Source organism: Perognathus longimembris, chromosome 17, assembly GCF_023159225.1.
Source record: "Perognathus longimembris pacificus isolate PPM17 chromosome 17, ASM2315922v1, whole genome shotgun sequence".
Classification (NCBI taxonomy): Eukaryota; Metazoa; Chordata; class Mammalia; order Rodentia; family Heteromyidae; genus Perognathus; species Perognathus longimembris.
In genome coordinates, this window is record NC_063177.1 from 18,794,134 (window position 1) to 18,820,576 (window position 26,443).

Consider the following 26,443-nt stretch of genomic DNA (forward strand, 5'->3'; position numbering starts at 1 on the left):
ACTTTGAAGAAACTGTCATTGAAAAAGACATTTTTTTTCTTCAAGTCATATTCACAGCTCCCCAGTTACCTCCAACTCAACTTTCGCACAAGTAGTGGGATACCAAGTAACATCTGACTTTCAACATTGGGGTGATCCTTCATTGTGAAACAAAATAAAACACTCCCCACTCACAAAAAGAAATGTTAGCTTTTGTTGAGAGATTTCCCTGACCACTAAAATTTACTTCTCCTTTTTTTTTTTTTGTTGGTTTTTTATTTTTTGGATTTTTTTTTTTTGTTTTTGTCTTTCATTTGCAAACTCACTAGTTCCTTTTCAGTAGTACTTAGCACTGCGGCTTGAGACTTCTGGAAGTGGTGTTTCCTATTGTGTGATGTTAACACAATCCTAAATGGTCACTAAGTCTCAATGAACTAGAAGTTTGTAAAGTACTGCAGCAACAAAAACAGCAATTAAAAAACAGAGGACCTGCACATGCAGCAAAATTTACAGTGGTGACAAGGGTTAGTCAGCAGCTGGTAGTCATTGGCTCAGTGACTCCTGGTTCACTATGGCAACTAAACATTTAAATAAATGACTATTCTACTTGTAAACAGGAAATCTCATAAGCCAAAAGGGGATAATCAAATTATGTCTATGTAGTGTGATGACTATTCCAATAGATAGCTGGCAGTTGGCAAATATGGCATCATTCAAATACCACTGGCATTTGATTTGTATTGGCTATATGTCTGTTTTTGTACAAAGTAAAAGTACTGTCTGGGGTCTTGAGACTTACAGAGTTTAGCTCAGATGAGTTATCACAGTATAAGGACAAAATGTTAGCGTTTATAGGTTTCATCTTCTTACTCTGCTGCTGGAAACATCTAATGCATGAACTTTCAGAGGTCTTCTCATGCTCTGGTCTTCTCCTCAAAAGGTCTCATCACAGAGCATCTGAACTCCTTAATCAATTTCATCTTACTGTGACACAAAGAAGGCACAACTGAATGGATAAAAATCACTGACAAACTTATGAAGCATTCAGAAAGAGAACTAAATTTCTACCATCTGAAAAGGTCAATACAATCCTTCAGTGTTTATAGTTTCTGCTTTACTCCAAATGGGGCTGAAAAGTCAGACCAATTTAATAAAGAAAATACACTGGTGAGAGGGGTATAGGTATGTTTCAATAATAATCTGTCTCAGCATATGCTGCCTGCTGTTAGTGGCTCATAAGAATTGGAATATGGAGGAAGGCTTTAGATCTTCTCATATAGGATATGGACACCCTAAAGTTACTTTGCTGTATTTTATTTTTGCAGTGTTAAGAAAATACCCTCTATCTAACCAATTGCTTTTAACCACATGCATGAGATATTTATCAACTCTCCTTTTCAAAATTTCCCCAAAAGTTAAATACAAACACCCCCCCTCACAAAAACCCAGCAGCCAAATACTATGACATCCCAATTAGTAAACACAAAACAGAATGCTTTACAAAAATGAATAAAATATACCATATGCACTCAGCTTCCACACTGTAGTACCCAAGTGAGGAGGCTGCTGTGATGATGTCTGTAGGCAGTTTCTTTTGGCAGACAGCTCCAGCGGAATTGCCACTCTCAATTATTATGTGTAAGACATGTGTGACCCATTGGATATTTGTGATGTGACACTTGTACTTCTGCTCATGCCCTGCTCCGTCCGTCCCCCAGAAGCTGTCCGCCTCAGAGCCTGGGGGCTATTGCGGACTCCCATACTGCTACCTCGAGGTACCCCTTGCATTGGCCCTGAGGGGTGCCCCCATGGCTGGGGTCCACCTTGCATTGGATGGCCCCACGCCTGTGGTGGGCCACCCATGGGATGACCCCAGTGAGGTCCTGGACCCCCAGTAGGATTGTGAGACCAACCAGAAGCTCCTGGGTAGCTGTGACTGAACGCTTCAGGGGAGAGATTAGAAAGGACCATGTTACTAAAACCTAGTCGCATGCTTTCAGAGTCAAAAGCTTCGATTTCTCTGGCTTGACGCTCTAGCAGGCTTCGTATTCGTTCTGTGCGTTCATTCTGCAAAGCCAACATCTCTTCTTCAATCTGTTGTTGGTAGGGGAGGAAAGCAAAAAAGAAGGTAACTGTCTTTATTTTTTTATTTATTTATTTTTGGCCAGTCCTGGGCCTTGGACTCAGGGCCTGAGCACTGTCCCTGGCTTCCTTTTTGCTCAAGGCTAGCACTCTGCCACTTGAGCCACAGTGCCACTTCTGGCCGTTTTCTGTATATGTGGTGCTGGGGAATCGAACCCAGGGCCTCATGTATACAAGGCAAGCTCTCTTGCCACTAGGCCATATCCCCAGCCCCAAATGTCTTTATTTTTTAAATCTATAAAGTAAGGAAAAGCAGTAATTACTAAAAATAATAACTAGCTATATTATAGGTAGATACTTTAAAAAAAAAGAGATGTACTGTAGGAAACATACATAATTTATATTCCTTTTGTTTCTCCTTGCTAGAACAGGAGTTTGAGCTAAGAGCCTTGTGTTGCTTAGCCCTCTACCACTTGAGCCATACGTCTAGTCCTGCTTTTTGCTGGCTGTTGGAGACAGAATTTCTGTAACTGTTTGGCTTTACTTGGCATTGAACTTCAATCTTCTAGATTTCAGCCTCGTGAGCAGTCAGGATTAGGAATGTAAGCAACCAACTTGTGTTTCTAAAATGGATAGAAAGAATCTGGTTCTTTGTTTAGTTTTTGTTGCCAGTCCTGAGGCGTGGACTCATGGCCTGAGCACTGTCCCTCGCTTCTTTTTTGCTGAAGGCTAGTGCTCTACCTCTTGAGCCACAGCGCCACTTCCGGCTTTTTTCTTTTCTATATATGTGGTACTGAGGAATCAAACCCAGGGCGTCATGTATACAAGGCGAGCACTTTACCACTAGGCCATATTCCCAGACCAGAATCTGGTTCTTAAAAGCAAAAGCACCTCAGCACCACATGCATATAGAAAAAGCCAGACATGGCACAAAGGCTCAAGTGGTAGAGTGTTAGCCTTGAGCAAAAAGAAGCCAGGGACAGTGCTCAGGCCCTGAGTTCAAGCCCCACAACTGGCAAAAAAAAAAAAAAAAAAAGAAGACAAAAGCAAAAGTAACATGTTTCTTGAAGTGATAAATTAGAGAAATTATTATTTCCCTAATCCATCACCAAAAAATTGTTGGAAAAAAAAAAACAGCAGGGAAGCCAGGTTCATCAGGTATATCATAATGTTACTCTAATAAAATTGAGCTTGGTGCCAATGGCTCACGCCTGTGACCCTACCTACTCAGGAGGCTGAGATCTGAGATCTGAGCCAGCCAGGGCAGGAAAATCCAATAAATTACTCAGAAAAAAAAACTGGAAGTGGAGCTGTGGTTCAAGTGACAGAGTGTTAAGTGTTGAGCACAAATAAACTCAGATACAGTGCCCAGGCCAAGTTCAAGCCCAGGACGGGTAAAAATAAACAAATAAATAAAATAAAATTTGGTTAGAAATATACTGTTAAAATGGAAGAATGAAGAGGCTGGGAATGTGGCTTAGTGGTAGAGTGCTTGCCTACAATGCAGAAGCCCTGGGTTCAATTCCTCAGTACCACATAAACAGAAAAAGCCAGAAGTGGCACTTTGGCTTAAGAGGTAGAGTTGCTAGCCTTGAGTAAAAGAAGCCAGGGACAATGCACAGGCCCTGAGTCCAAGGCCCAGGACTGGCAAAAAAAAATTGGAAGGATGAAGATTCTAGTTTGAAGGCTTTTAATGTAAGTCACTGTTGAATTGTAGGCTCAGTGGTGGAGAGCTTGCTTCAACTAGGCTGCAGATTTGATTCCCAACATTACAAGCAAAACAACAAATAAAAGCAAAACAAAACAACCAAAACAGCTGGGTACCTGTGGCTTACCACAGTAATCCTAGCTACTCAGGAGTCTAAAATTTAAGGATGCTGATTTGAAGCCAGCCCAGGTAGGAAAGTACATGAGACTCTTTTCTCCAACTAACCACCAAAAAGCTGAAAGTGAAGCCAGCTCCAATGGTGGAGCTCCAGCCTTCAGCAAAAAACTCAGGGTTAGCACCTAGACCTTGAACCTTGAGTTCAACACTCAAGACCATCACGAAACAAACAAACAAACCAGCCCACAATAACAAAAACGAATTCTAATGTAAGACAAAAGAAGTAGTACCTTCAATGGAGAAAAGATGCTTAATATAAACCTCTAAGTTCACTTCCAAAATACATTAACAGGGCTGGGAATATGGCCTAGTGGTAAAGTGCTTGCCTTGTGTACATGAAGCCTTGGGTTCGATTCCTCAGCACCACATATATAGAAAAAGCTGGAAGTGGTACTGTGGCTCAAGTGGCAGAGTGCTAGCCTTGAGCAAAAAGAAGCCAGGGACAGTGCTCAGGCCCTGAGGTCAAGCCCCAGGACTGGCAACAAATACAAAACCAAACAAAATACATTAACAATCTCTACCTCTAGAAACAAAGTGTCATTGCATCATTACCTTTGGGCATTGGTTTTCTCCAAAGTATTTTACTAAGCTTTGTATAGAGCAAATAGGCTTTGATTCATACACTGAAATATACCTAAGACATTAATTAGTGCTACTTTATTCTGCACCACTAGATGGAGCTTGCAAGCATACTTTAATAGCACTCATATGTCTCTAATATCCCTTTTCCTGAATTACTTACTATAGGCAGTCTTCCTTTTAATACAAATTTCTTTTCTTTTCTTTTTTTCTGGTCCTGGGGCTTGAACTCAGTGCCTGGGCACTGTCCCTGAGACTCTTTGTGTTCAAGGCTAGCAGCGCTCTATCACTTGAACCACAACACCACTTCCTTAATATAAATGTGAAGCATTAAAATGCAGATTTGTTTTTTGTGCTGGTCCTGGGGCTTGAACTCAGGGCCTGGGCACTGTCCCTGGGCTTTTTTGACCAAGGCTACTAGCACTCTACCACTTGAGCCACAGCTGCATTCTAGCTCTTTTTTTTCCTCCTTCTTTTCTTGGTGATTAATTGGAACTAGCTTCTATGCTTGATCCTCAGATATTAGCCTCCTAAGTAGCTAGGATTATAGGCATAATCCACCAGTGCCCAGCTAAGAGAATTTTTGACTGAATATCAAATATAAAAGTTTAGATACATTTAGTAAACCTGTAAGTAACACAAACAAGATTTTTTAAGTTTTATATGTTTTACCTTCCCATCTTTTTTTTTTTTTTGCCAGTCCTGGGGCTTGAACTCAGGGCATGAGCACTGTCCCCGGCTTCTTGTTGCTCAAGGCTAGCACTCTGCCACTTGAGCCACAGCACCACTTCTGGCCTTTTCTATATATGTGGTACTAAGGAATTGAAGCCAGGGCTTCATGTGTACAGCCATATTCCCAGCCCTCTTTTTTCGTTTTTGTTTGTTTGTTTGTTTTTGGTCGTGGGCTTTGAACTCTGGGTCTGGGAGTTGTCCCTAAGCTCTTCAGTTCAAAGCTAGGTGCTCTACCACTTGAGCCACAGCACCACTTTAGTTTTTCTGGTGGTTAATTTGAGATGACTCTCATGGACTTTGCTGCCCAGGCTGGCTCTAAACTGTGATCTTCAGATCTCAGCCTCCTGAGTAGTTAAGATTACAGGCGGGAGCCACTGGTGCCTGGCTCCCATCTGTTTTTTGTTTTGTTTTGTTTTGTTTTTTTACCAGTCCTGAGGCTTGACCTCAGGGCCTGAGCATGGTCCTTGGCTTCTTTTTGCTCAAGGCTAGTAGCACTCTACCACTTGAGCCACAGCACCACTTCCAGCTTTTTCTACATATGTGGTGCTGAGGAAACGAACCCAGGGCTTTATGTACACGAGGCGAGCACTTTACCACTAGGCCATATTCCCAGCCCCTCCCATCTGTTTTTGATGATACTAGGATTTAAAAGGGACCATGAGCTCTGTGGGAAGTGCTTTACCACTGAAACTATAATGTAGCCCTGTTTGTTTTATTTCTCAGATAAGGTCTTATAACTTTTTTGCCTGGGCTGGCATGGGCAACCATGCCTAGCATGTTGGTTGAGATGAAATTCCACTCACTTCTTATGCAGGCTGACCTCAAACTGCAATCCTCCTGATCTCTGCTACTAAGTATGAGCAGGTATGAGTCACCATACCTGGCCTCTTTTCAGTATTTTTTATTTTTTACAGATAGGATTTTGCTATATATAGCCCAAATTGACCTGGAACTTGATATATTAGCCTTGTTTGGCCTCAAACCCATGCTCTCCCTGTCTCTACCTCCTAAGTGCTGGAAATAAAGGCATCTATCAGCACATTTGGCTGTCTTTCCCATCTTGAATATGAAACATAATTGAGGCAAGTACTTCTCAAGGAAGCCAGTGATAAAGATAACTGTGCCAAAAAAACAGCAATATGTATGTATACAAGTACACATATATATGCTTTATATATATTATATATGTATTATGTTTTCTGTAGTTGTTTCTTTTTGGTCAGTTGTGGGGCTTGAACACAGAGCCTGGGCACTGTCCCTGAGTCTCTTTGTGCTCAAGGCTAGTGCTCTACTATTTGAGACAAAGCTCATTTCTGGTTTGCTGGCTGTTAATTGGAGATAAATGTCTCATGGTGACTTTCCTGACAAGGCTGACTTCGATCCTCAGGTCTCCGCCTCTTGAGTAGGCAGGATTACAGGTCTGAGCTGCTGGAGCCTGGGTCTCCTAGCTTTTTTTTGTTGGTTAATTGGAGATGAGTTACAGCTTTTCCTATCTAGTCTGGCTATAAACCTTGATCATCAGATCTCAGCCTCCTGAGTAACTAGGATTACGGGAATAGACCACCAGTGCCTGGCTCTAGAAGTAAATTTTTTTTTTTTGGGGGGGGGTCAGTAGTGGGGCTTGAACTCTGGACCTAGACGCTGTCCCTGAGCTCTTCAGCTCAAGGCTAGCACTCTACCACTTGAGCAACAGTGCCATTTCGTTTTCTGGTGGTTTACTGGAGATAAGAAGAGCCTCATAGATTTTCCTGCCTGGGCTGGCTTTGAACCTCGATCCTCAGATCTCAGCCTCCTGAGTAGCTAGGATTACAGGAATGAGCTACTGGCACCTGGCTACAAGTAATATTATTTGTGTGTGCTAGTCCTGGGGCTTGAACACTGGGCACTTTTATTTTTTGCTCAAGGCTAGAGCTCTACACCACTTGAACCATAGCTCTACTTTGGGATATATATATATCTTTGGTCATTAACTAGAGATCAGAATCTCATGGACCTTCTTGTCTAGGCTGGCTTCGAACCATGATCCTCACATCTCAGCTTCCTGAGTGAGTACCTGGCTTTGAAACAACAGTTTTGTGTCTGGCTTTTCATCTGTATAAAACTGTTTTTACCTTCTGACACTCAGCAATTTTACACCAAGCATAAAGATCTAGGCCAAGGATGTATAAGTAAACTATATGTTTCTGATCCTTTGTCCCTGCCTATTCTAGGCAATTACTCTAATTCTTCTTCACTTCTTGTCTTTCTCCAACCAGGAACTAGGCACACAAAAATGAAGAACATGGAGCCATACATGCAGTTACTCTTACAATTCAAGTAACTATCTTCATATATTCTCATATTCTTTTTATTTTGCCAGTCCTAGGGATTGAACTGTGCTTGAGCACTGTCCCTGGCTTCTTTTTGCTCACGGCTAGCACTCTGCCTCTTGAGCCACAGTGCCACTTCTGGCCATTTTCTATATATGTGATGCTGGGGAATGGAACCCAGGGCTTCATGTATAGGAGGCAAGCACTCTTGCCACTAGGCCATATTCCCAGCCCTCCTCATATTCTTTATCCAGCAATTAATTGTCTTTTCTTTAGTCAGCAATAAAATCATAATTTAATCAACAAATTTAAAGAAAAGTCAACAAACTAGGACTAGGGAAAATGGTGTTTTGAAAACTGGATACTTGTTAAAGTAAAAATATACTTATAAAATGGTTTCAAGAGCCAGGCACTGGTGGCTGATGCCTATAATCCTAGCTACTCAGGAGGCTGAAATCTGAGAATTGAAGTTCAAAGCCAGCACAGGAAGGAAAGTCTGTGAGACTCTTATCTCCAATTAACCACCAGAAAACTGGAAGTAGCACTGTGGCTCAAAGTGGTAGAGCACCAGCCTTGAGCTGAAGAGCTCAGGGACAGTACCCACGCCCAGAGTTCAAGCCCCACAACCGAGAAATAAATAAATAAACAAAACAACTAACCAACAAACAAATGGCTTTCAGTTTAAAAGCAAATACTAAAAAGCAATGATGTTCTTCCTATTATTTATACCTTTTGTTCTAAGAGTGCCCTCCGAAGGGAGACTCTCTGTTCAAGTTCTCGAAGTTCTCGATCATGTTGTGCCTCAGCCTGCATTTTGATTTTGCTCTGATATGCATTCAACAGCTCCAGTTCCTGCTGCAGCTGCATCTTTAAAACCTGACACTCTGCTTCCTGTGCTTCATCCAAACGCAGCTGAGAGAAAAAGAAAACATATATCCTACTATAAGGTACAGATTATGACTATGGAAAGGAAAAGAAAGGATAGAATATAGACTACTGTGATAGGTCTTTTGGGTTAAGTAACACTTGCTCTCTCTTCTATCTTGGCTTTTTAAAAGCCTCTAAAAAGAGGCACAAGAACCAACAACAGCATTACTAAGTTATCATGAGCTGTCTGGAGAATGGTTGAATAACCACATATTTCTTCAGAGAAACTTAAAATTAATAATTAGGAGATATAAAACTCTCAATCTCCTCCTCCCTAGTAGGAAATAGTTAATTATAGGACAGAAACTAACAAGGCTGGTTTGTTTTGCTTTGGCATTTTGATAAGTCTACCAGTTAACAATGATTTTTTTTTTTTTTGCCAGTCCTGGGGCTTGAAGTCAGGGCCTGAGCACTGTCTCTGGCTTCTTTATGCTCAAGGGTAGCACTCTACCACTTCAGCCACAGTGCCACTTCTGGCTTTTTCTGTTTATGTGGTGCTGAGGAATCAAATCCAGGGTTTCATGCATGCTAGGCAAGCACTTTACTGCTAAGCCACATTCCCAGCCCAACAATGATTTTTTGTTGTTTTTGGGTGCTGGTATTGGGACTTGAACTCAGGGCCAGGCACTGTCCTTTAGGTTTTTCACTTAATGGTAGTGCTCTATCACTTGAGTCACAGCTCCACTTGTGGCTATTTGGTGGCTAGAGATTATAGTCTCATAGACTTTTCTGCCTGGGCTGATTTCATAGTGATCCTCAGATCTCAGATTCCTTAGTAGTTAGAATTACAAGTATGAATTCCAATGCCCACCTCAACAATGATTTTTACCCTTGAAATGGTTACAATCTAAATGGATAAGTAACCTCAGAGAACCTTCAATTTTGTCTTCTGCAAGGCCTTAGTTACTTGCCCTATGGAGAAAATTATTTTTACAAATTATCTCATATTTGACCACTGGCATACTCATTATAGCAATATATGCTGCCTGTTTACCAAAGCTTCTGTTCCATCTTGACAAGGTCTTGGGATCTCTCTATGTAGCAAGTCTATGGAGAACTTCATGTTTGAATGAACAAGTGAAGTTTTATATAGATTATGATATTCCCAAGTAATGTTGAGAGCAGAAGAATGTTAATAGCAATTACTATATCCCTAGACACATGACAGCAATCATTTCTAACTAGTATTTTAATAGCTGGGATTCCATTCAAGTGATAGAAGAAAAAAAGAGATACTAAATTTGTTTCACTAAATGAAGCAAACTCACGGCTTGTGTAGAAAGCATTTCATTAATGCTGTGATCATACTGCTCAGCCAAGATGGCTAACTTCCGGGTCTGTTCCTCTTTGAGCCTTTTCAGAACAGCTTTGTGCTCACTCTTTGGTGTCGTCTCCAGGAGGTGATTTCTTAATGCTTTGTACTGTCTGGTTTGGATTTTGCAGGTATCCTGAAACTGCTTTTTTATTTGGAGTTCTTTTGACTGGGAAGAAAAAAAAAATGTAAGTTTCAACATATATATTTATATACCTTATACTTACATACAAATAATACTAATAAGAAAAAGAGAGAAAACCCAAAAGGTCAGATGGTAGGGTTGCAGGTGTTTTTACATTGGGCCATTCATTTGGACCAAATTATCTGACTTTCTCTATTTTTATAATTAAAATCTAATTTGTTACAGGACTTCAAGCAATAGGAATGATTTCACAAGTAAATTTTGTAACCTGAGAACATATTAAAATCAGCATTGATTGTTCTATTAGTGACAATTTTGTGTTATATAATTAAGTCATCCAAGTACCCCTTACTGGTAAGGCAAAATTTTATCAGATATCTGGGGCAGAAAATAAAGCATATTTATTCTTAGCTGAAATAATTTACTACAAAATAAAATATTTGACCTAGTGTCCTGTACTTGCTAGATAAGAAATTGATCATTTTAGCCAAGTCTTTTAACTTTTTTTTCCTTTAGCTTATCAAATAGTCTTGTTCTTTGTGACTGGAGCTGGCATTGAACCAATATTCTCCTACTTCTGCTTCCTGCCAAGTTGAGACTACAAGCATATGCGACCATGCTCAACATGGTTTACTTCTTTTCTTTTCTTTTTTTGGTACTGAAGTTTGAACTCAAGACCTCATGCTTGCTAGGCTGGTGCTCTACCACTTGAGCCATGCTTCTAGTCTTGTTTTTGCTGGATGGTTTTGGATAGTCTTCTGCCCAGGCTTTGAATGGTGATCTTTTAGCCTCTTGAGGAGCTAGTATTACAGGCATAAGCCATCAACACCAGGCACCTGTTATCTATTCTCAGGTAGAGTTTCACTATCAATTTGCTGAAGCTGGCCTCAAATTATGATCTTCTCATCTCTTTCTCCAAAGTAGCTTGGATTAAGGGTGTGTACTACCAGATGTGGCCCTCCAAGTTTTTAAAATGACAATCTCAACTTTTAACTACGAACCCTATTTTTTGTGGAGCTATGTATCAAACTTTAAGGTTTGAAGAGTTTTTTTTTTTTTTTTGCCAGTCCTGGGCCTTGGACTCAGGGCCTGAGCACTGTCCCTGGCTTCTTCCCACTCAAGGCTAGCACTCTGCCACTTGAGCCACAGCGCCGCTTCTGGCCGTTTTCTGTATATGTGGTGCTGGGGAATCGAACCTAGGGCCTTGTGTATCCGAGGCAGGCACTCTTGCCACTAGGCTATATCCCCAGCCCAAACTTTAAGGTTTGAAAGTCTAACAGTAAATACTTAACATTGTTATAACAATTGTTTTTTTCCTTAAGAAAATAAACTAGGTACAAACACATTTACTAATGGTTTATTTTTCTTTTTTTGGTGATGCCAGGGATTGAATCCAGGTCTTCACATATGCTAGGCAAGTGCTCTCCCACTGAGTCACAGTTCAACTCTTAAAAAAAAAATTATTTTGGGCCAGACATGTCGGATCAAGCCTGTAATCCTAATTATTTGGAGGTAGAGATAAAAGGATGCTTTTTTAAAAAAAAAAAATTCCAAAGACTCCATCTCAACCAATGGCTAGATGAGGTAGTACACACCTGTCATCCCAGTGACACAAGGTCTTGGGCTTGCTCAGCTTGCTTACTTGCTCATGGGTGGTGGTTCTACCACTTGAGCCACACCTCTACTTAGCCCCCTCTTCCCCCCCAGTTAATTGAAGATGGTGTCTTAAAGACTTTTTTTTGCCTAGGCTGGCTTCAAAAAGTGATCTTCCAGGATTCAGCCTCCTGAATAGCCAGAATTACAGGTATGACCTGTCAGTACTTAGTACTTTGCTTGTTTAATTTTGAGATACAGTCATGCATGCATTATGTGTGTTTGTGTGTCCTGGGGCTTGAACTCAGGGCCTGGGCACTGTCCCTGTGCTTTACTTATTTATTTTTTGTTAGAGGCTCATGTTCTAGCACTTGAGCTATACCTCCACTTCCAGCTTTTTTTAAAAAGTGATTTAAATGGAGATAAGAATCTTACAGCCTTTCTTGCAGCAGCTGACTTTGAACTGTGATTCCCAGATATCAGCCTCTTGAGTAGCTAGGATAAGTATGTGGTACCAATGTCCAACAAGTGGTGATTTTTTTGCCTTACTAGAGAAAACTTTTGAGCTCATTTTCATAAGTAGGTATTCTACAGAAAGTCTAAATACAATTGTGAAACATTATTTTCACCTTACTTTTTAATGTAGGGATTTGAGAAAATTGGATACTTTTCAAATTGAAAAGTCCCAATAACAGGACACAGAAAGAATTAATTAAAACCTAACAACTATTTATCACCCAAACTCCAGAAAAATGTAGTAGTCATATCAGATTTATAACATGACTAGAGAAAATGACCAAGTTTCCAGTCTGGTTTCCTTCTGTGTGCTTCTGATTTAAAAACCCTATTATTATCATAGATAAACTATCCTAAAAATCTTTGATCAGGGGCTGGGAATGTGGCTTAGTGGTAGAATGCTTGCCTAACATGCATAAAACCCTGGGTTCTATTTCTCAGTACCATATAAACAGGAAAAGCTGTAATTGGTGCTGTGGGTCAAGTGGTAGAGTGCTAGCCTTGAACAAAAAGAAGCCAGGGACAGTACCCAGGCCCTAAGTCAAGCCCGGGTCTGCCCCTCGCCCAAAAAAATATTTGATGAAAATGGCTACTTAAATTGTAGCTAAGAGGCTGGGTGCTGGTGGCTTACACCTGTAATCTAGCTACTCAGGAAGCTGAGAACTGAGGATCACAGTTCAAAGCCAGCCCAGGCAGGAAAGTCTGTGAGACTTTTACCTCCAATTAGGCAACAAAAAGCTGGAAGTGATGGAGTGCTAGCCTTGAGCAAAGAAGCTCAAGGACAGTGTGCAGGCCCTGCGGTTCAAGCCCCAGGACGGGCACACGGGCACACGGGCGGGCGCGCACGCACGCACGCACACACACACACACACACACAAAACTGGAGCTGAATGATTATGTATTTCTATACTGTACAAACAAAATAAATCGGGCTAGGAATATGGCCTAGTGGCAAGAGTGCTTGCCTTGTATACATGAAGCCCTGGGTTCAATTCCTCAGCACCACATATATAGAAAAGGCCAGAAGTGGTGCTGTGGCTCAAGTTGGCAGAGTGCTAGCCTTGAGCAAAAAGAAGCCAGGGATAGTGCTCAGGCCTTGAGTTCATGCTCCAGGACTGGCCAAAAAACAAAACAAAACAAATCTAAAAAATTATTACTAATTCCAATTTTCCTAAAGATTAACATTGGTAAAGAATACAATGTTTTTGTTTTTGTGCCAGTACTAGAGCTTGAACTCTTTTGCTTTTAGTTTTTTTCGCTCAAGGCAGCTGTTGTATCACTTGAGCCAATGTTCTACCTCCAGCTTTTTGGTGGTTAACTGGAAGTAAGTATCACATAGAGTTTCTTATCCAGCCTGGCTTTAAATCATGATCCTCCAACTTAGCCTCCTGAGTAGGTAGGTGTGATCCAATAGTATCTGGTTGAACATTTAACTTCTTTAAGTGACATTAATTATCTATTTTGAAGAGAACAACAAAGTAAAACTTTTACTCAGGTTCACATGGGAGTTATAATTTTATTTTTAAGTTTTAGCAAAGATTTATTTGTTGCACATGGGGCTTAAACTGAGGGCTTGGGCGCTGTCCCTGAGCTTTTTGCTCTCCGCTAGCACTCTACCATTTTCAGCCAAAGCGCCACTTTGAGTTTTTTAATAGTTAGTTGGGGATAAGAATCTCATGGACTTTCCTGCCTGGGGGTAGCTTTGAACCATGTTTCTCAGATCTCAGCCTCCTGAGTAGCTAGGATTGTAGGCTTGAGCCACCAGTGCCTGGCTCAAAGATTTGTTTTGATATGACAGAATAAAGTAGGGAGAAATGAAAAAAAGAAGAAACACTTCCTGATCCCATACAGGAAATGGGAATAAGAACTCTGGTAAAGCACCGTAACTTTGGTTCCATATTTAGATCAGGATAGCTTAATGTTTGAATGGAGATGTGTAGGCAATGGGAATACCATTAAGTCTGCTGTATTTTTTTTAAATTTTGACACAGATTGCTTTTTTTTGGCCAGTCCTGGGGCTTGGTCACAGGGTCTGAGCACTGTCCCTGGCTTCTTTTTGCTCAAGGCTAGCACTCTGCCACTTGAGCCACAGCGCCACTTCTGGCCATTTTCTGTACATGTGGTGCTGGGGAATTGAACCCAGGGCTTCATGTATACAAGGCGAGCACTCTTGCCACTAGGCCATATCCCCAGCCCCTGACACAGATTGCTTTTGTGAATGAAGTTCACTTTATTCCAGTACAGTTATTCAGAATCAAATGAATAATAGTTTTGGTTTTACTTTTCTCTGGTACTAGGGATCAAACTTAGGGCTCTGCACATGCTTGAAGAAGTGCTCTACTAGTCAGCAACACTGTCAAACCCCAAGAATAGTTCTGAAGCTTTACTCCTAAACAATTTAAAATGGGGAAAGACTTATTAGAGGAGAAAGGAGTCTTTTTGTTTTGTTCTGCTTTCTGGGACAGGGTTTCACCATGAAATCCAGGCTGGGCTTGAACTTAAGATCCTCATACTTCAAAGGGATGGGATTTCAGGTGCTCACTACCACTGTCTTGACATGAAAATTATTCAACAGAAAATATTGTACAACCTGAACCATATGGAAATGTTTTCGTTTTTAATTTGCGGCCATATATAGATCAACTGAGGTACTGACACTGATGAGTCTACACTATGGCTGCTTTATTAAGATTTATCTGGTTCAACTGTTTTAATATTCATGACAACTCACAAAGTTGGAAAATTTCTTGGAATTGTTATGTATAAATTTGGTGAAGAAAGGGAACAGACTATATGGTTGAATGGACAAGGGAAAAGGTTTCTTTTTTTTTGGCACTAGAAGGGTTTGAACTCAGGGTCTTACAATTATTAGGCAGGTGCTCTATCACCAGTCTTTTTTACTCTGGTTATTTATTATTATTATTATTATTATTATTATTATTATTATTTTGCCAGTCCCGAAGCCTGGACTCAGGGCCTGAGCACTGTTCCTTTTTTTTTTTTTTTTGCCAGTTGTGGGCCTTGAACTCAGGGCCTGAGCACTGTCCCTGGCTTCTTTCTGCTCAAGGCTAGCACTCTGCCACTTGAGCCACAGCACCACTTCTGGCCGTTTTCTGTATATGTGGTGCTAGGGAATTGAACCCAGGGCTTCATGCGTGTTAGGCAAGAACTCTACCACTAAGCCACATCATTCCGAGCCCCACTACTGTCATTTATTTTTGAGATAGGGCCTTTTTTTTTTTTTTTTTTTGCTTTGGTTGACCTAAATTGCGATCTTCCTTTTTATGCTTCCTGGTGTAGGTGAGATGACAAGGTGCACATGATCATGCCCTACCTTTTCTGTTAATGACATCTTGTGAACTTTTTTTTTCTAGGCTGGCCTGGAGCTGATATCCTTTTTTTTTTTTTTTTTCTTTTTTTTCTTTTTTCTTTTTGCCAGTCCTGAGGCATGAACTCAGGGCCTGTGCACTGCCCCTGAGCTTCTTTGGCTCAAGCTAGCACTCTACCACTTTAGTCTACAGCGCTACTTCTGGCCTTTTGTTGTACTGAAGAATCGAACCTAGGGCTTCAGGCATGCAAGGCAAGCACTCTACTAGTAAGCTATATTCCCAGCTCTATCCTCTTGATCTCTACTTCCCAAGTAGGTAGGATTATAAGTGTGAGCCACTGACACTCAGTGCTTTTTATTGTTATGTTTGCCTGCATGTATGTTGTGGGGCTTGAACTCAAGGCCTGGGTGCTGTCCTTGAAGTCTTTTGCTCAAAGCTAGTACTCTACCACTTCAAACTGCAACTATACTTCTAATTCTAATGGTTAGAGATAAGGGTTTCATGGACTTTCTTTCCTGCCCTGACTGGCTTTGAACCATGATCCTAAGATCTCAGCCTCCTGAGTTGTTAGGATTACAGGCGTGAGCCACCAGCGCCCAGGCTTTATTATTTTTTTTAATTTTTTTATTTTTTGGCCAGTCCTGGGCCTTGGACTCAGGGCCTGAGCACTGTCCCTGGCTTCTTTTTGCTCAAGGCTAGCACTCTGCCACTTGAGCCCCAGCGCCACTTCTGGCCATTTTCTGTATATGTGGTGCTGGGGAATTGAACCCAGGGCCTCAGGTATACGAGGCAAGCACTCTTGCCACTAGGCCATATCCCCAGCGCAGGCTTTATTTTATATAATGTTTTTTACTTTAAAATGTATTTATTTTTTGCCAGTTCTGGGTCTTAAACTGAGGGCCTGGGCTCTGTCCCTGAGCCTCTCTGTGCTCAAGGCTCTACCACTGGAGCCACAGTGCCACTTCTGTTTTTTTCTGTTTATATAGCGAACCAGGGCTTCATGTGTGCTAGGCAAGCACTCTACCAATAAGCCAGATTCCTAGCCCTTTATTTTTATATTTTTGACCTCTGTATAAATCATAGAGAAAATTAAAAGTATTAATTAGAACAAAAAGAGAAGCCAGTAGGTTAGCATGTTGACATGGAGATTATATCTACACTAAATACTAGTTACATTTAAACCAGAACCAAGATTTTTATTTACTGCTACTTCTGCAGTTAAACAAAAGGCTAATTTTTTGTATTTTGATAAGCAATACACAAGCAACAGGTTATTCATATAGAATCCAACCAACAAGGCTAAAAAGGAAAAGATTTAACTCAATTTCTCCATGACTTCACATCTATCTTAATTTATTTCCTGCAGATACTATTTATCACTTTTCCCCTTTGTGCAGAATCTTACACCAAAGGTACCTTCAAACTCTTAGGCTGCTGTCGAACTTCCATGACATGCTTTCGCCTTAATTCTCGTTCCCTTCGCTTATTATATTCCAGCTGGTTAGTGAGTTCAGTTTGATGCTGCAATCTGATCAACTCACAGCGCATCTTCTGAATCGTGTTGAGGTGGCGGAACTCTAGTTCTTGCATGGATTCATGTTGTCGCAGTAGCATGGCATGTTCTAAGTCCTTCTGAGTCTGCCTTTTGTTTAATTCCTACAATTCAAGGGAAAAAAACTTAAGAAAAAAGTAATGAGGAAATGAATATAATTAACCCTCTGCTTCCATTAACCCTCTGCCTGCATAGTAAATATTAATGTCTTATTACTTTTTTTTCCCCCTAATGCAGAGGATCAAATCCAAGGCCTATAATATGAGAAGCACACACTCTACCACTGACCTATGCTGCCAGTTCCATTACATAGATTTAATGAGGAAGAAAAAAGTGTGTAATTAAAAAGCTATCAGACTAACTAGCATCTGGTGTTCAATAAATGCCATTTTTTTCTTTAAAATTCTTTTCTTTTAAACAAACAAAAACAACGAATATGCCAGGCTCCAGTGGCTCACATCTATAATCCTAGCTACTCAGGAGGCTGAGATCTGAGGATCGCAGCTCAAAGCCAGCCCAGGTAGGAAAGTCCATGAAACTCTTACCTACAATTAAAAAAAAAAAAGTTGGAAGTGGCACTGGCTTTATTGGAAGAGCAATAGCCTGGAGCACAAAGAGGCTCAGGGACAGCACCCAGGCTCTGAGTTCAAACCCCAAGATTGGCAAAAAAAGAAAAAAAAAAAGAAAAAAAAAACAACCAAGTCAACACATACACATATAACATATACATGCAAACTCATCCCCTTTAGACCTACAAATATTTGGTTCATCCTTTATTTTCATGCTTGCATCCATTATTTAAAAATTTATGGTTTCAATAAACACTAATACATTATAGAAATACAGCTTGTTTTCCTCACTTAACAATATAACGTGTGTGTGTGTTCATATCAGATGAATTTATAACTTTTTCTTTTTGAGACAAGGTGTAACTATGTAGCCCAGACTGGCCTAGAATTCACTATGTAGTCCATGCTGGTCTTGAACTCCCAAGTGCTCTGCTTCCCAAGTCCTTATAGGCATGTACCACTATGCCCCAGCACAAAAAGGTTTAACAAGTGCCATTGAAAGATATTGCTTTGTGATACCTTTTTTTCAACCATTTCTACTTTTTACTTTAAGGTTTCAGCATCTATGTACATTGCAACGGATAATTATGCTATTGCTTCTGTAGGTAAGAACTCTAGAAGTAGATTTAATTGGTAAAAGTATGTGTACATGTACTCTAAAGTTAACTGTTTAATCATGCTCCAAAAGGATAGGACCAATTTACACTTTTTCTTATCTAATTGGTAAGACTTTTAATTTGAATTTCTTTAGTAAGTATGCCTGCAACACAAGCAAAAGGGCAGTTTATTTTAACTGACCCTAAGAAATAAATTTACCTATACTGATGAAAATAATTGTTTTCTTGGCTTGAGAGTTTCTACATTTGTCCAATTCATATTTAACATCATTATAAAAATACACTAAATAGCAACATATATCTCATGGGGGCTGAGAATATGGCCTAATGTTAAAGTACTTTCCTCGCATACATAAAGGCCTGGGTTCGATTCCTCAGCACCACATATATACAAAGAACCAGAAGTGGCATTGTGGCTTGAGTGGTAGAGTGCTAGCCTTGAGCAAAAAGAAGCCAGGGACAGTGCTCAGGCCCTAAGTCCCAAGTGCCTGGACTGGCAAAAAAAAGCATGTATCTCATGGCACCCATTTCAGATCAAAGATACAAAAAATGCTTAGTTCTCTTAGCATTAAAATAAATATTTTAATAAAAGAAAATTATATATATACACACATGTCTTTCATTAAAGAAATAAAATTAGCAATGATTACTGAATGATTACTATAGGCCAGACATTGGAACTATAAAAGCCTAAAAAATGTGACTATACAATTTCAATTGTGACTATACAATTTCTAATGAAAAAGAGACTCCCCTCTCCCAAAAAAGGATATGTGCATATTTTATATGTATGTAAGAGGGACAAGTGCAAAGAATAAAATATATAAAGATGGAAGAAGGATTTTGGTGATCATGGAAGGCACTTCTGGAATAGTAGAGACATATGGAAGATGGCAAGTTCTATAAATATCTGTGGAGTGACTTCAGCAAAAGAAAACACAGACGTGAAAGACCTAAAATGGGATATAACTGGCATATGGTCAGAAAAAAATTCACTGGTAGCAGGAGGGCCGAGAGCTGAGGATCATGGTTCAAAGCAAGAAAGTCCATGTGTCTCTTATTTCCATTTAATCACCAAAAAGCTAGAAGCAGATATGTGGCTCAAGTAATAGAGCATTAGCCTTGAGCACTAAACCAGAGTGATAGTGCCCAGGCATGGAGTTCAAGTTCCAGGACTGATACATGTACAAAAAAATACATTGGTTAAAAAAAAAAATTTAAATTTCACATCATTCACTCATACCTCCCTGACAAGGTCCTGCTCTAAGTTATGACGCCCAAGCAACATTCTTCTCTTGAAGCGGCGACATTCTAGCTCCAGGTATTGTCTCTGACGTCGAAGAAGGTTAGCTTCTTCTTCTGCTTGGAAATGCTGTATATTCTCCTTCTGTTTTGAAAGCCACTCTTGTTTTTCTTTTTTAGGAGTACTCTGGTTTTCATTCAGCTCCTGGTAACATTAAAACACTCAGTTCAGAATACGTAAAACTATGTGAATGATTGTTTGACATAAGCTAACCTAATGAATGCCCTTTGATTTTGAGACAGGAGGATTTTACCATGTATCCCAAACCAGTCACATACTCTTCAGTCTTCCTGCTTCAAACCCCGAGTGCTGGAATTACAGGTAAATGCCACCAAGCCTGGCATACATTTATATATTAGTGCCAGGGAATAAATACCAGGACCTTATGTATGCTGGGCAAGCACTCTACCTCTAAGCTACATCCTTAGACTGATGTATACTAAATTTAAGTAAAAATAATTATTTTGGGGCTCGGAATATGGCCTAGTGGTAAAGTGCTCACCTCATATACATCAAGCCCTGGGTTCAAGTCCTCAGCACCACATATATAGAAAGAGCTGGAAGTGGCGTTGTGGGCTCAAGTGGTTAAGAGTGCTAGCCTTGAGCAAAAAGAAGCCAGGGACAGTGCTCAGGCCCTCAGCTCAAGCCTCAGGACTGGCAACAAAAACAAAACCAAACAAAATAATTATTTTGCTCAACTGCAGAATAGTAACGTAGAGAAGGGATGTAATACTTTCCTTGATCCTCATATCTCAGCCTCCTGAGGTATGAGCCACCAGCGCCCAGCTTCTGGTTTACTTTTTTTTTTTTTTTTTTTTTTTGGCCAGTCCTGGGGCTTGGACTCAGGGCCTGAGCACCGTCCCTGGCTTCTTTTTGCTCAAGGCTAGCACCCTACCACTTGAGTCACAGCGCCACTTCTGGCCATTTTCTATATATGTGGTGCTGGGGAATTGAACCCAGGGCCTCATGTATACGAGACAAGCACTCTTGCCACTAGGCCATATCACCAGCCCCTGGTTTACTTTTAAAGAGAAAAAAATACATGATGTTTTCGAAAGCTCAAATATTTTTTATTTCTAGTCAATTAATACGTCCTTTAGAAAGCTTTTATAAAGTAAAATTTGTTTTTTTACAGGAAATGAGCATTTTAAATTTCTTTTATAATTCTTTTTCCTTGAGATAATGTCTCATCATGTAGCTCAGATTAACCTCAAACTCCCTCTCTTCTTGCTTTCTTTCCAAGTGCTGGGATTACAGTTGTGCAACCATGAATCATGCTCAGTTCAAAGAAATGTGTTTTTTTTTTTCTTTTTAGCAAGTCCTGGGACTTGAACTCAGGGCATTGTCCCTGGGCTTCTTTTGCTCAAGGCTAGCACTCTACCATTTGAGCCACAGTGCCACTTCTGGCCTTTCCTGTTTATGTGGTACTAAGGAACTGAATCCAGGGCTTCATGCATACTAGTCAAGCACTCTACCACTGAGCCACCCCAGCCCAGAAATGTATTTTTAAATCCTACAGAATTAGAAAATTCAGTTAAGATAAATGTATTATAACCAATATCTTCATGTAATAACATTTAGTAGCCACAAACAAGAACAGAAAGTTTTATCCTAATGATTCTACGAGTTGAGAACCAATAAATACAACTATAAACACACATAACTGATAAGAGAATTTTCATAAAAGAAAGTACCTCCTTAAGCTGCTCTTTTCGAAGCTTATATTCTCGTTTCTGAGACTCCAAAAAGCTATTCAATTCTTTCTTCTGTTGAGCCTGAATATGTTGCTGAAATTTTTTCTCTTCATTGGCCATCACTTTAGCCTACACGGAAAATTTTAAGTAAATCTTATTAATTAAGGAAGCAGTGTCAAAGCAAGAGTTTAACCTGTATCAGTAAAAAATAAAATAAAATAAATTTTGTTTTATGAGAAAAAATTAATAGAAGTATTACCAAAACAAAATACCTAGTAAAGTCACAAATGTTTCTCGGTATCATTCGAACCTCACAGAATCAGTAAGATGGAAATCACCTTTAAAATGACAATCTCTTACTATGTCAAACACCTCTCCCCCCACAAAAAACCAAAAACATACTTATTTTCAAGTGTAATGAAACCAAGACCTAGATTAACTTATATACTAAATAATGAAATACCTTCACCTTTAAACTTTAACAACCTTTAATTTATTAATATGAAAATGCTAACTAGGTTTGTATCCATTATATTATAGACTATTTAAGGTAAAAAAGAAAATGTCATGAATTTAGCACTCACAATGTTTTGCCATACTCTAATATTTCCTGAAATGTATATATATATATATATATATTGTTGTTGTTGTTGTTTGGCCAGTCCTGGGCCTTGGACTCAGGGCCTGAGCACTGTCCCTGGCTTCTTCCAGCTCAAGGCTAGCACCTTGCCACCTGAGCCACAGCGCCCCTTCTGGCCGTTTTCCATATATGTGGTGCTGGGGAATCGAACTGAGAGCTTCATGTGTAGGAGGCAAGCACTCTTGCCACTAGGCCATACTCCCAGCCCTGAAATGTATATATATATTTAAAACAAACTACCTTGCACATACTAGGCAAGTGCTCTATTACTGAACTACATCTCCAGCCCTTTTTTTATTTTATTTTATTTTATTTATTTATTTTTTCTTTTTTGGCCAGTCCTGGGGCTTGGACTCAGGGCCTGAGCACTGTCCCTGGCTTCTTTTTTGCTCAAGGCTAGCACTCTGCCACTTGAGCCACAGCGCCACTTCTGGCCGTTTTCTGTATATGTGGTGCTGGGGAATTGAACCCAGGGCCTCATGTACACGAGGCAAGCACTCTTGCCACTAGGCCATATCCCCAGCCTCCAGCCCTTTATTTAAACTAGGTTCTCACTATGTAACCCCATCTGGCCTTGAATTTGTGATTTTCCTGCCTCTGCCTCCCAAGAGTTAAATATTTAGTTACACTACATATCTTATTTCATGAATTGTTTTCCTAAATATGCTAGATTCTGCCTCTTCTCAAGCTGCTAACCATAGGTACTGATCACCTAACAAAATTCTAAGTATCTGTACATTATTTCATAATATTTTAAATTAATTTATTTATATAACTTATATTGTCAAATTTCCTACTACTGTGGGATTTTTTGGTTTTGGGGAAAAAGAGAACAAGAAAGGTAACTATAGCAAATAATGCAACAATGCATACTCCTAGCTGGACATTATTTTTGGTAATACTCTATGAATTTATTGAGCTTTTATTCTACTTGGTAATTGTGATCAGCAAAGTAAGATGAAACTGAAAAAATATCAAAGACATAATTAGGAAACATTTCACATAACTAAAATACTAAAAAAATGCATTTACCTCATATAGTAATTATACTTACTGACAAATAACCAAACTGGGACAGTTTTAATTTGAATCTCTCAATTAACAATCTCAAATATTCTGTGTACAATTTATAATAATCTATTTTGACATAAGAATGCTGTATAAATTTAAGGAAAGTAGAAATACAATTAAGGAAAGTTTCTAAAACATGACATAGAAGAGAATTATGAATAACTTTTTGAAACCTAAAGTAGCTTTTTATTGTGTGGGATGAGGACAGTACTGGAGTTCAAAAGGGCATCATGCTTTCTAGGCAAATGCTCTACTACTTAAGTCACAATCACAGACTTTTTTACTTTATTTTTCAGATAGGGAGAGACTTATTTATGGCTTGGGTTAGCCTCTCTGATCATGACTCTCTTAACCCATGTCTCACATCAGTTTCGCTAACTCTTTGCTCAGCCTGGCCTCAAATATTGATCCTCCCCCTGCTTCCTGAGTAGGCAAAATTGTAGGCACTAAATCACCTATTGGCAGATTAATCAATGTCTTAACCAGGTAACAAAAGCCTAGAACAAATGAATGACCCACTATAATAGTAAAATATTATCAAGTATCAGAAAATGGAAACATTTATTAATTCACAGACCCTTTAGTTGATATTAAAGCATATCAAGTTTTCAATTGTAAAATGAATATTCATTTACAAATTAGTGAGAGAAAAAAACATACAGGTGCCATATTCCTTTGCAACTAATGTATCATCTATTTACACAAAGTCTAATACAAGAAACATAAATGTTTCTCTTTCCTCAGCCAATTAGGTGCTAGGAATAGATACTCTAATATAAAAATGTTATATTAATGCTGAGATGGACACAAGCTAAAATAAACAAATAATTCCGAATCAGTCACCTCTTTTTCCATAGCAGCTTGATGCTTCTTGATAAGTTTCTCCATTTCTGCAGCAAAATTGTTACGCTGAGTTTCAAGATCTTTGTCTAATCTAAGGCGGTGTTCATCCATCTCAGCCTTTAACTTATTTTCCAGAGTCATCAGCTGCTTTTGATGTTGCCTTCTCATTCGCTTATAGCCAGACATCTGTTCTCTAAGCTCAGAATCTTGCTCGTGTTCTTGCATTTGTCTTGTAACCTGAATATACCAAAAACAACAGAGAAACAAAGAAAATAAAACAAAATATTTTCTTTCAAAAGCATTTAGAGCAGCCTACTATTAACTAACTAGGTAATTAACATAAGAGATCCTAATAATAGCAGTTCAGTTAATTTCCACTAGATCTTTTAAGTAAATAGGGAAGCTGGCTCTTGATTACTTGAGCTACACTTTTAGTCTAGTTTTTTTTGTCGGTTATTTGGAGATGGAGTCTTGTGAACCTTTCTGCTCAGGCTGGCTTCAAACTGAGATCCTCAAATCTCAGCCTCCTGAGAGGCAGGATTGCAAGTGTAAGACTCTGGTACTTGGCCAAAAACATAATTCAGAGTCTCATGCTCACAAGACAAATATTCTACCAGTTGAACCATGCCTCCAGTTATTTTTGAGGGAGGTTATTTTTGCCTTGACTATTTTTGAGGTAGGATCTCCATTTATGCCCAACCAGGCCACTGTACCCAGTTGTTTGTTTCCCCCATGGCTGGGATAACAGGCTCAAAGCATCTTACTTTATTTTGTTTATTGTAATAAGAATCAAACCCAGGGTGTTGTATATACTAGGCAAGCATTCTACCTCTGAGCTATTGTTTCAGTCCTATCACTGTGGTTTGATTTGCATTTCTCTCATGATTGAAGATGTTATGAGTACCTTTTCATGTCTTATTGTACAATTATTTGGGAGGCAAATAATGCTCAGTGATACTGAACATTTTTTCATGTTCTCATCAGCCATTAATATAACTTCTTTGGAGAATTATTCAAGCCTTTACCCTACACTTCAATACTCCTTTCTTTTTCTTTTCTTTTGTTTTTTTTTTAGGCAAGGTACAGCTTGGAACTTGCTATGTACCACAGAATGGCCTCAAACTTGTAATCTTCCTGTCTCTACTTCCTAAGTGTGCTCAGATCACAGGTGTGCAACATCATACTCAGTTCCAATTACTAATGGGTATATATACTTTAAAAACAACAAAAATTTGATAGTTTCTTGTAAAATTAAACATATCACTATAAAACCTGACTGCTTAGGTATTTACCCAAAAGAAATTAAAACATCACATTCACATAATGACTTTTTTATGAATGTTTCTAATGAACTTATGTGTAATAGCTTCAAATGGGAGAGCAAATATTTAACAGAAGAATGGATAAACAAACTGTGTTAGTCATACAACAGAAAATTACAGCAAAAGAAAAATGAACTTTGCTGAATACAGCATGTATAAATGCCAAAATGATTAACAAAGAGCAAAAGAGGATACATACAAAAGGGTATATTCTGTGTGACTACATTGAAATTCCTAAACATTCAAATCTAATAATGGGGAAAGCAGAAAATGATGGTCATAGAAATGATATTTTCTCTATGCCTATACTATTCTATGTTCCATTCCAAATAAACTAGGTGGAGTAATTGCTCTAGTTCTTTCTGTCCTAGTTCTAAAACTGACAAAAAAAACATAAAAAGAAAACTGTGAGATTACAAATTTGATATTTCTTATTTTAGCTAATGGGTGAAATAGGTATATATAAATAGAAAAACTTCAAATTGAAGATGTAAGGTATATTCACTTCACTGTATGAAAAAAATCCAAGCAAGTAGAAGGTAGACTGAGCTACATGAGCTACATATAAAGTATTAATAACAAATACAGTCATGCTTCTTTGTACAAAAATGCACCCTCTCAATATTCAACTTGGAAATATACAGAATTACTGGTTTAAGAATACAAATCTTTTAGCTAGTCAGGAGGCTGAGAACTGTGGTTTGAGCCTAGCCTGGGCAGAAAAGTCTGTGAGACTCTTAAGCTTTAATTAATCATCAAAAAGGCAGACATAAGCTATGTGCCTGTGGCTTACATCTGTAATCCTAGCTATTCAGGAGGCTGAGATCTGAGGAACTCGGTTTGAAGCAGGGGCCTGAAAGTCCTGAAACTCTTATCTCCAATAAGCTAATCAGAAAAAGCCAGAAGTGGTGCTGTGGCTCAAGTGGTAGAGTGCTAGCCTTGAGCACAAAGAGGCTCAGGGAGAGCACCCAGGCCCCAAAATTCAAGCCTTAGTATTGTACCTAAAACCTAGTAACTTTTAAAGGCTCAAACGATGTTTTATAAATTATGCCCTTAATGCCAATGAAAAAGAAATTATCTGGATAAATGTTTGGTATCTTGTATTTCTCTTAAGTATTTAATATACTCTAAAATATGATTTATAAACATGTCTTGTAGATGTTTTTATTTTAACATCTCTCAAAGTATTTTGCATATCTTTCTCCTAAGAGATACTTAGATATTGAATAAATGCTTTGGTAAATAAACTCAAATACAAAATATAAGATATAGTTATATTGGGCTGGGGATATGGCCTAGTGGCAAGAGTGCTTGCCTCATATACATGAGGCCCTGGGTTCGATTCCCCAGCACCACATATACAGAAAATGGCCAGAAGTGGCGCTGTGGCTCAAGCGGCAGAGTGCTAGCCTTGAGCAAAAAGAAGCCAGGGACAGTGCTCAGG

General features: G+C 39.2%; 1 protein-coding gene across 1 annotated transcript in view; it reads right to left on the reverse strand.

Moving 5' to 3' along the window:
- Positions 1 to 1,343: 1,343 nt before the first annotated feature.
- Taok1 (TAO kinase 1) overlaps positions 1,344 to 26,443 on the reverse strand; it is a 97,993-nt gene continuing 72,893 nt past the window's right edge. Inside the window, exons 14-20 of the mRNA XM_048366793.1 lie at positions 23,678 to 23,914; positions 21,124 to 21,252; positions 19,370 to 19,573; positions 16,805 to 17,044; positions 9,762 to 9,974; positions 8,296 to 8,478; positions 1,344 to 2,073 (exon numbers count right to left, since the gene is read on the reverse strand). Coding sequence (XP_048222750.1) covers positions 1,612 to 2,073; positions 8,296 to 8,478; positions 9,762 to 9,974; positions 16,805 to 17,044; positions 19,370 to 19,573; positions 21,124 to 21,252; positions 23,678 to 23,914 — 1,668 coding nt within the window. The 3' untranslated portion in view covers positions 1,344 to 1,611. The remainder of the gene's footprint in view (positions 2,074 to 8,295; positions 8,479 to 9,761; positions 9,975 to 16,804; positions 17,045 to 19,369; positions 19,574 to 21,123; positions 21,253 to 23,677; positions 23,915 to 26,443) is intronic.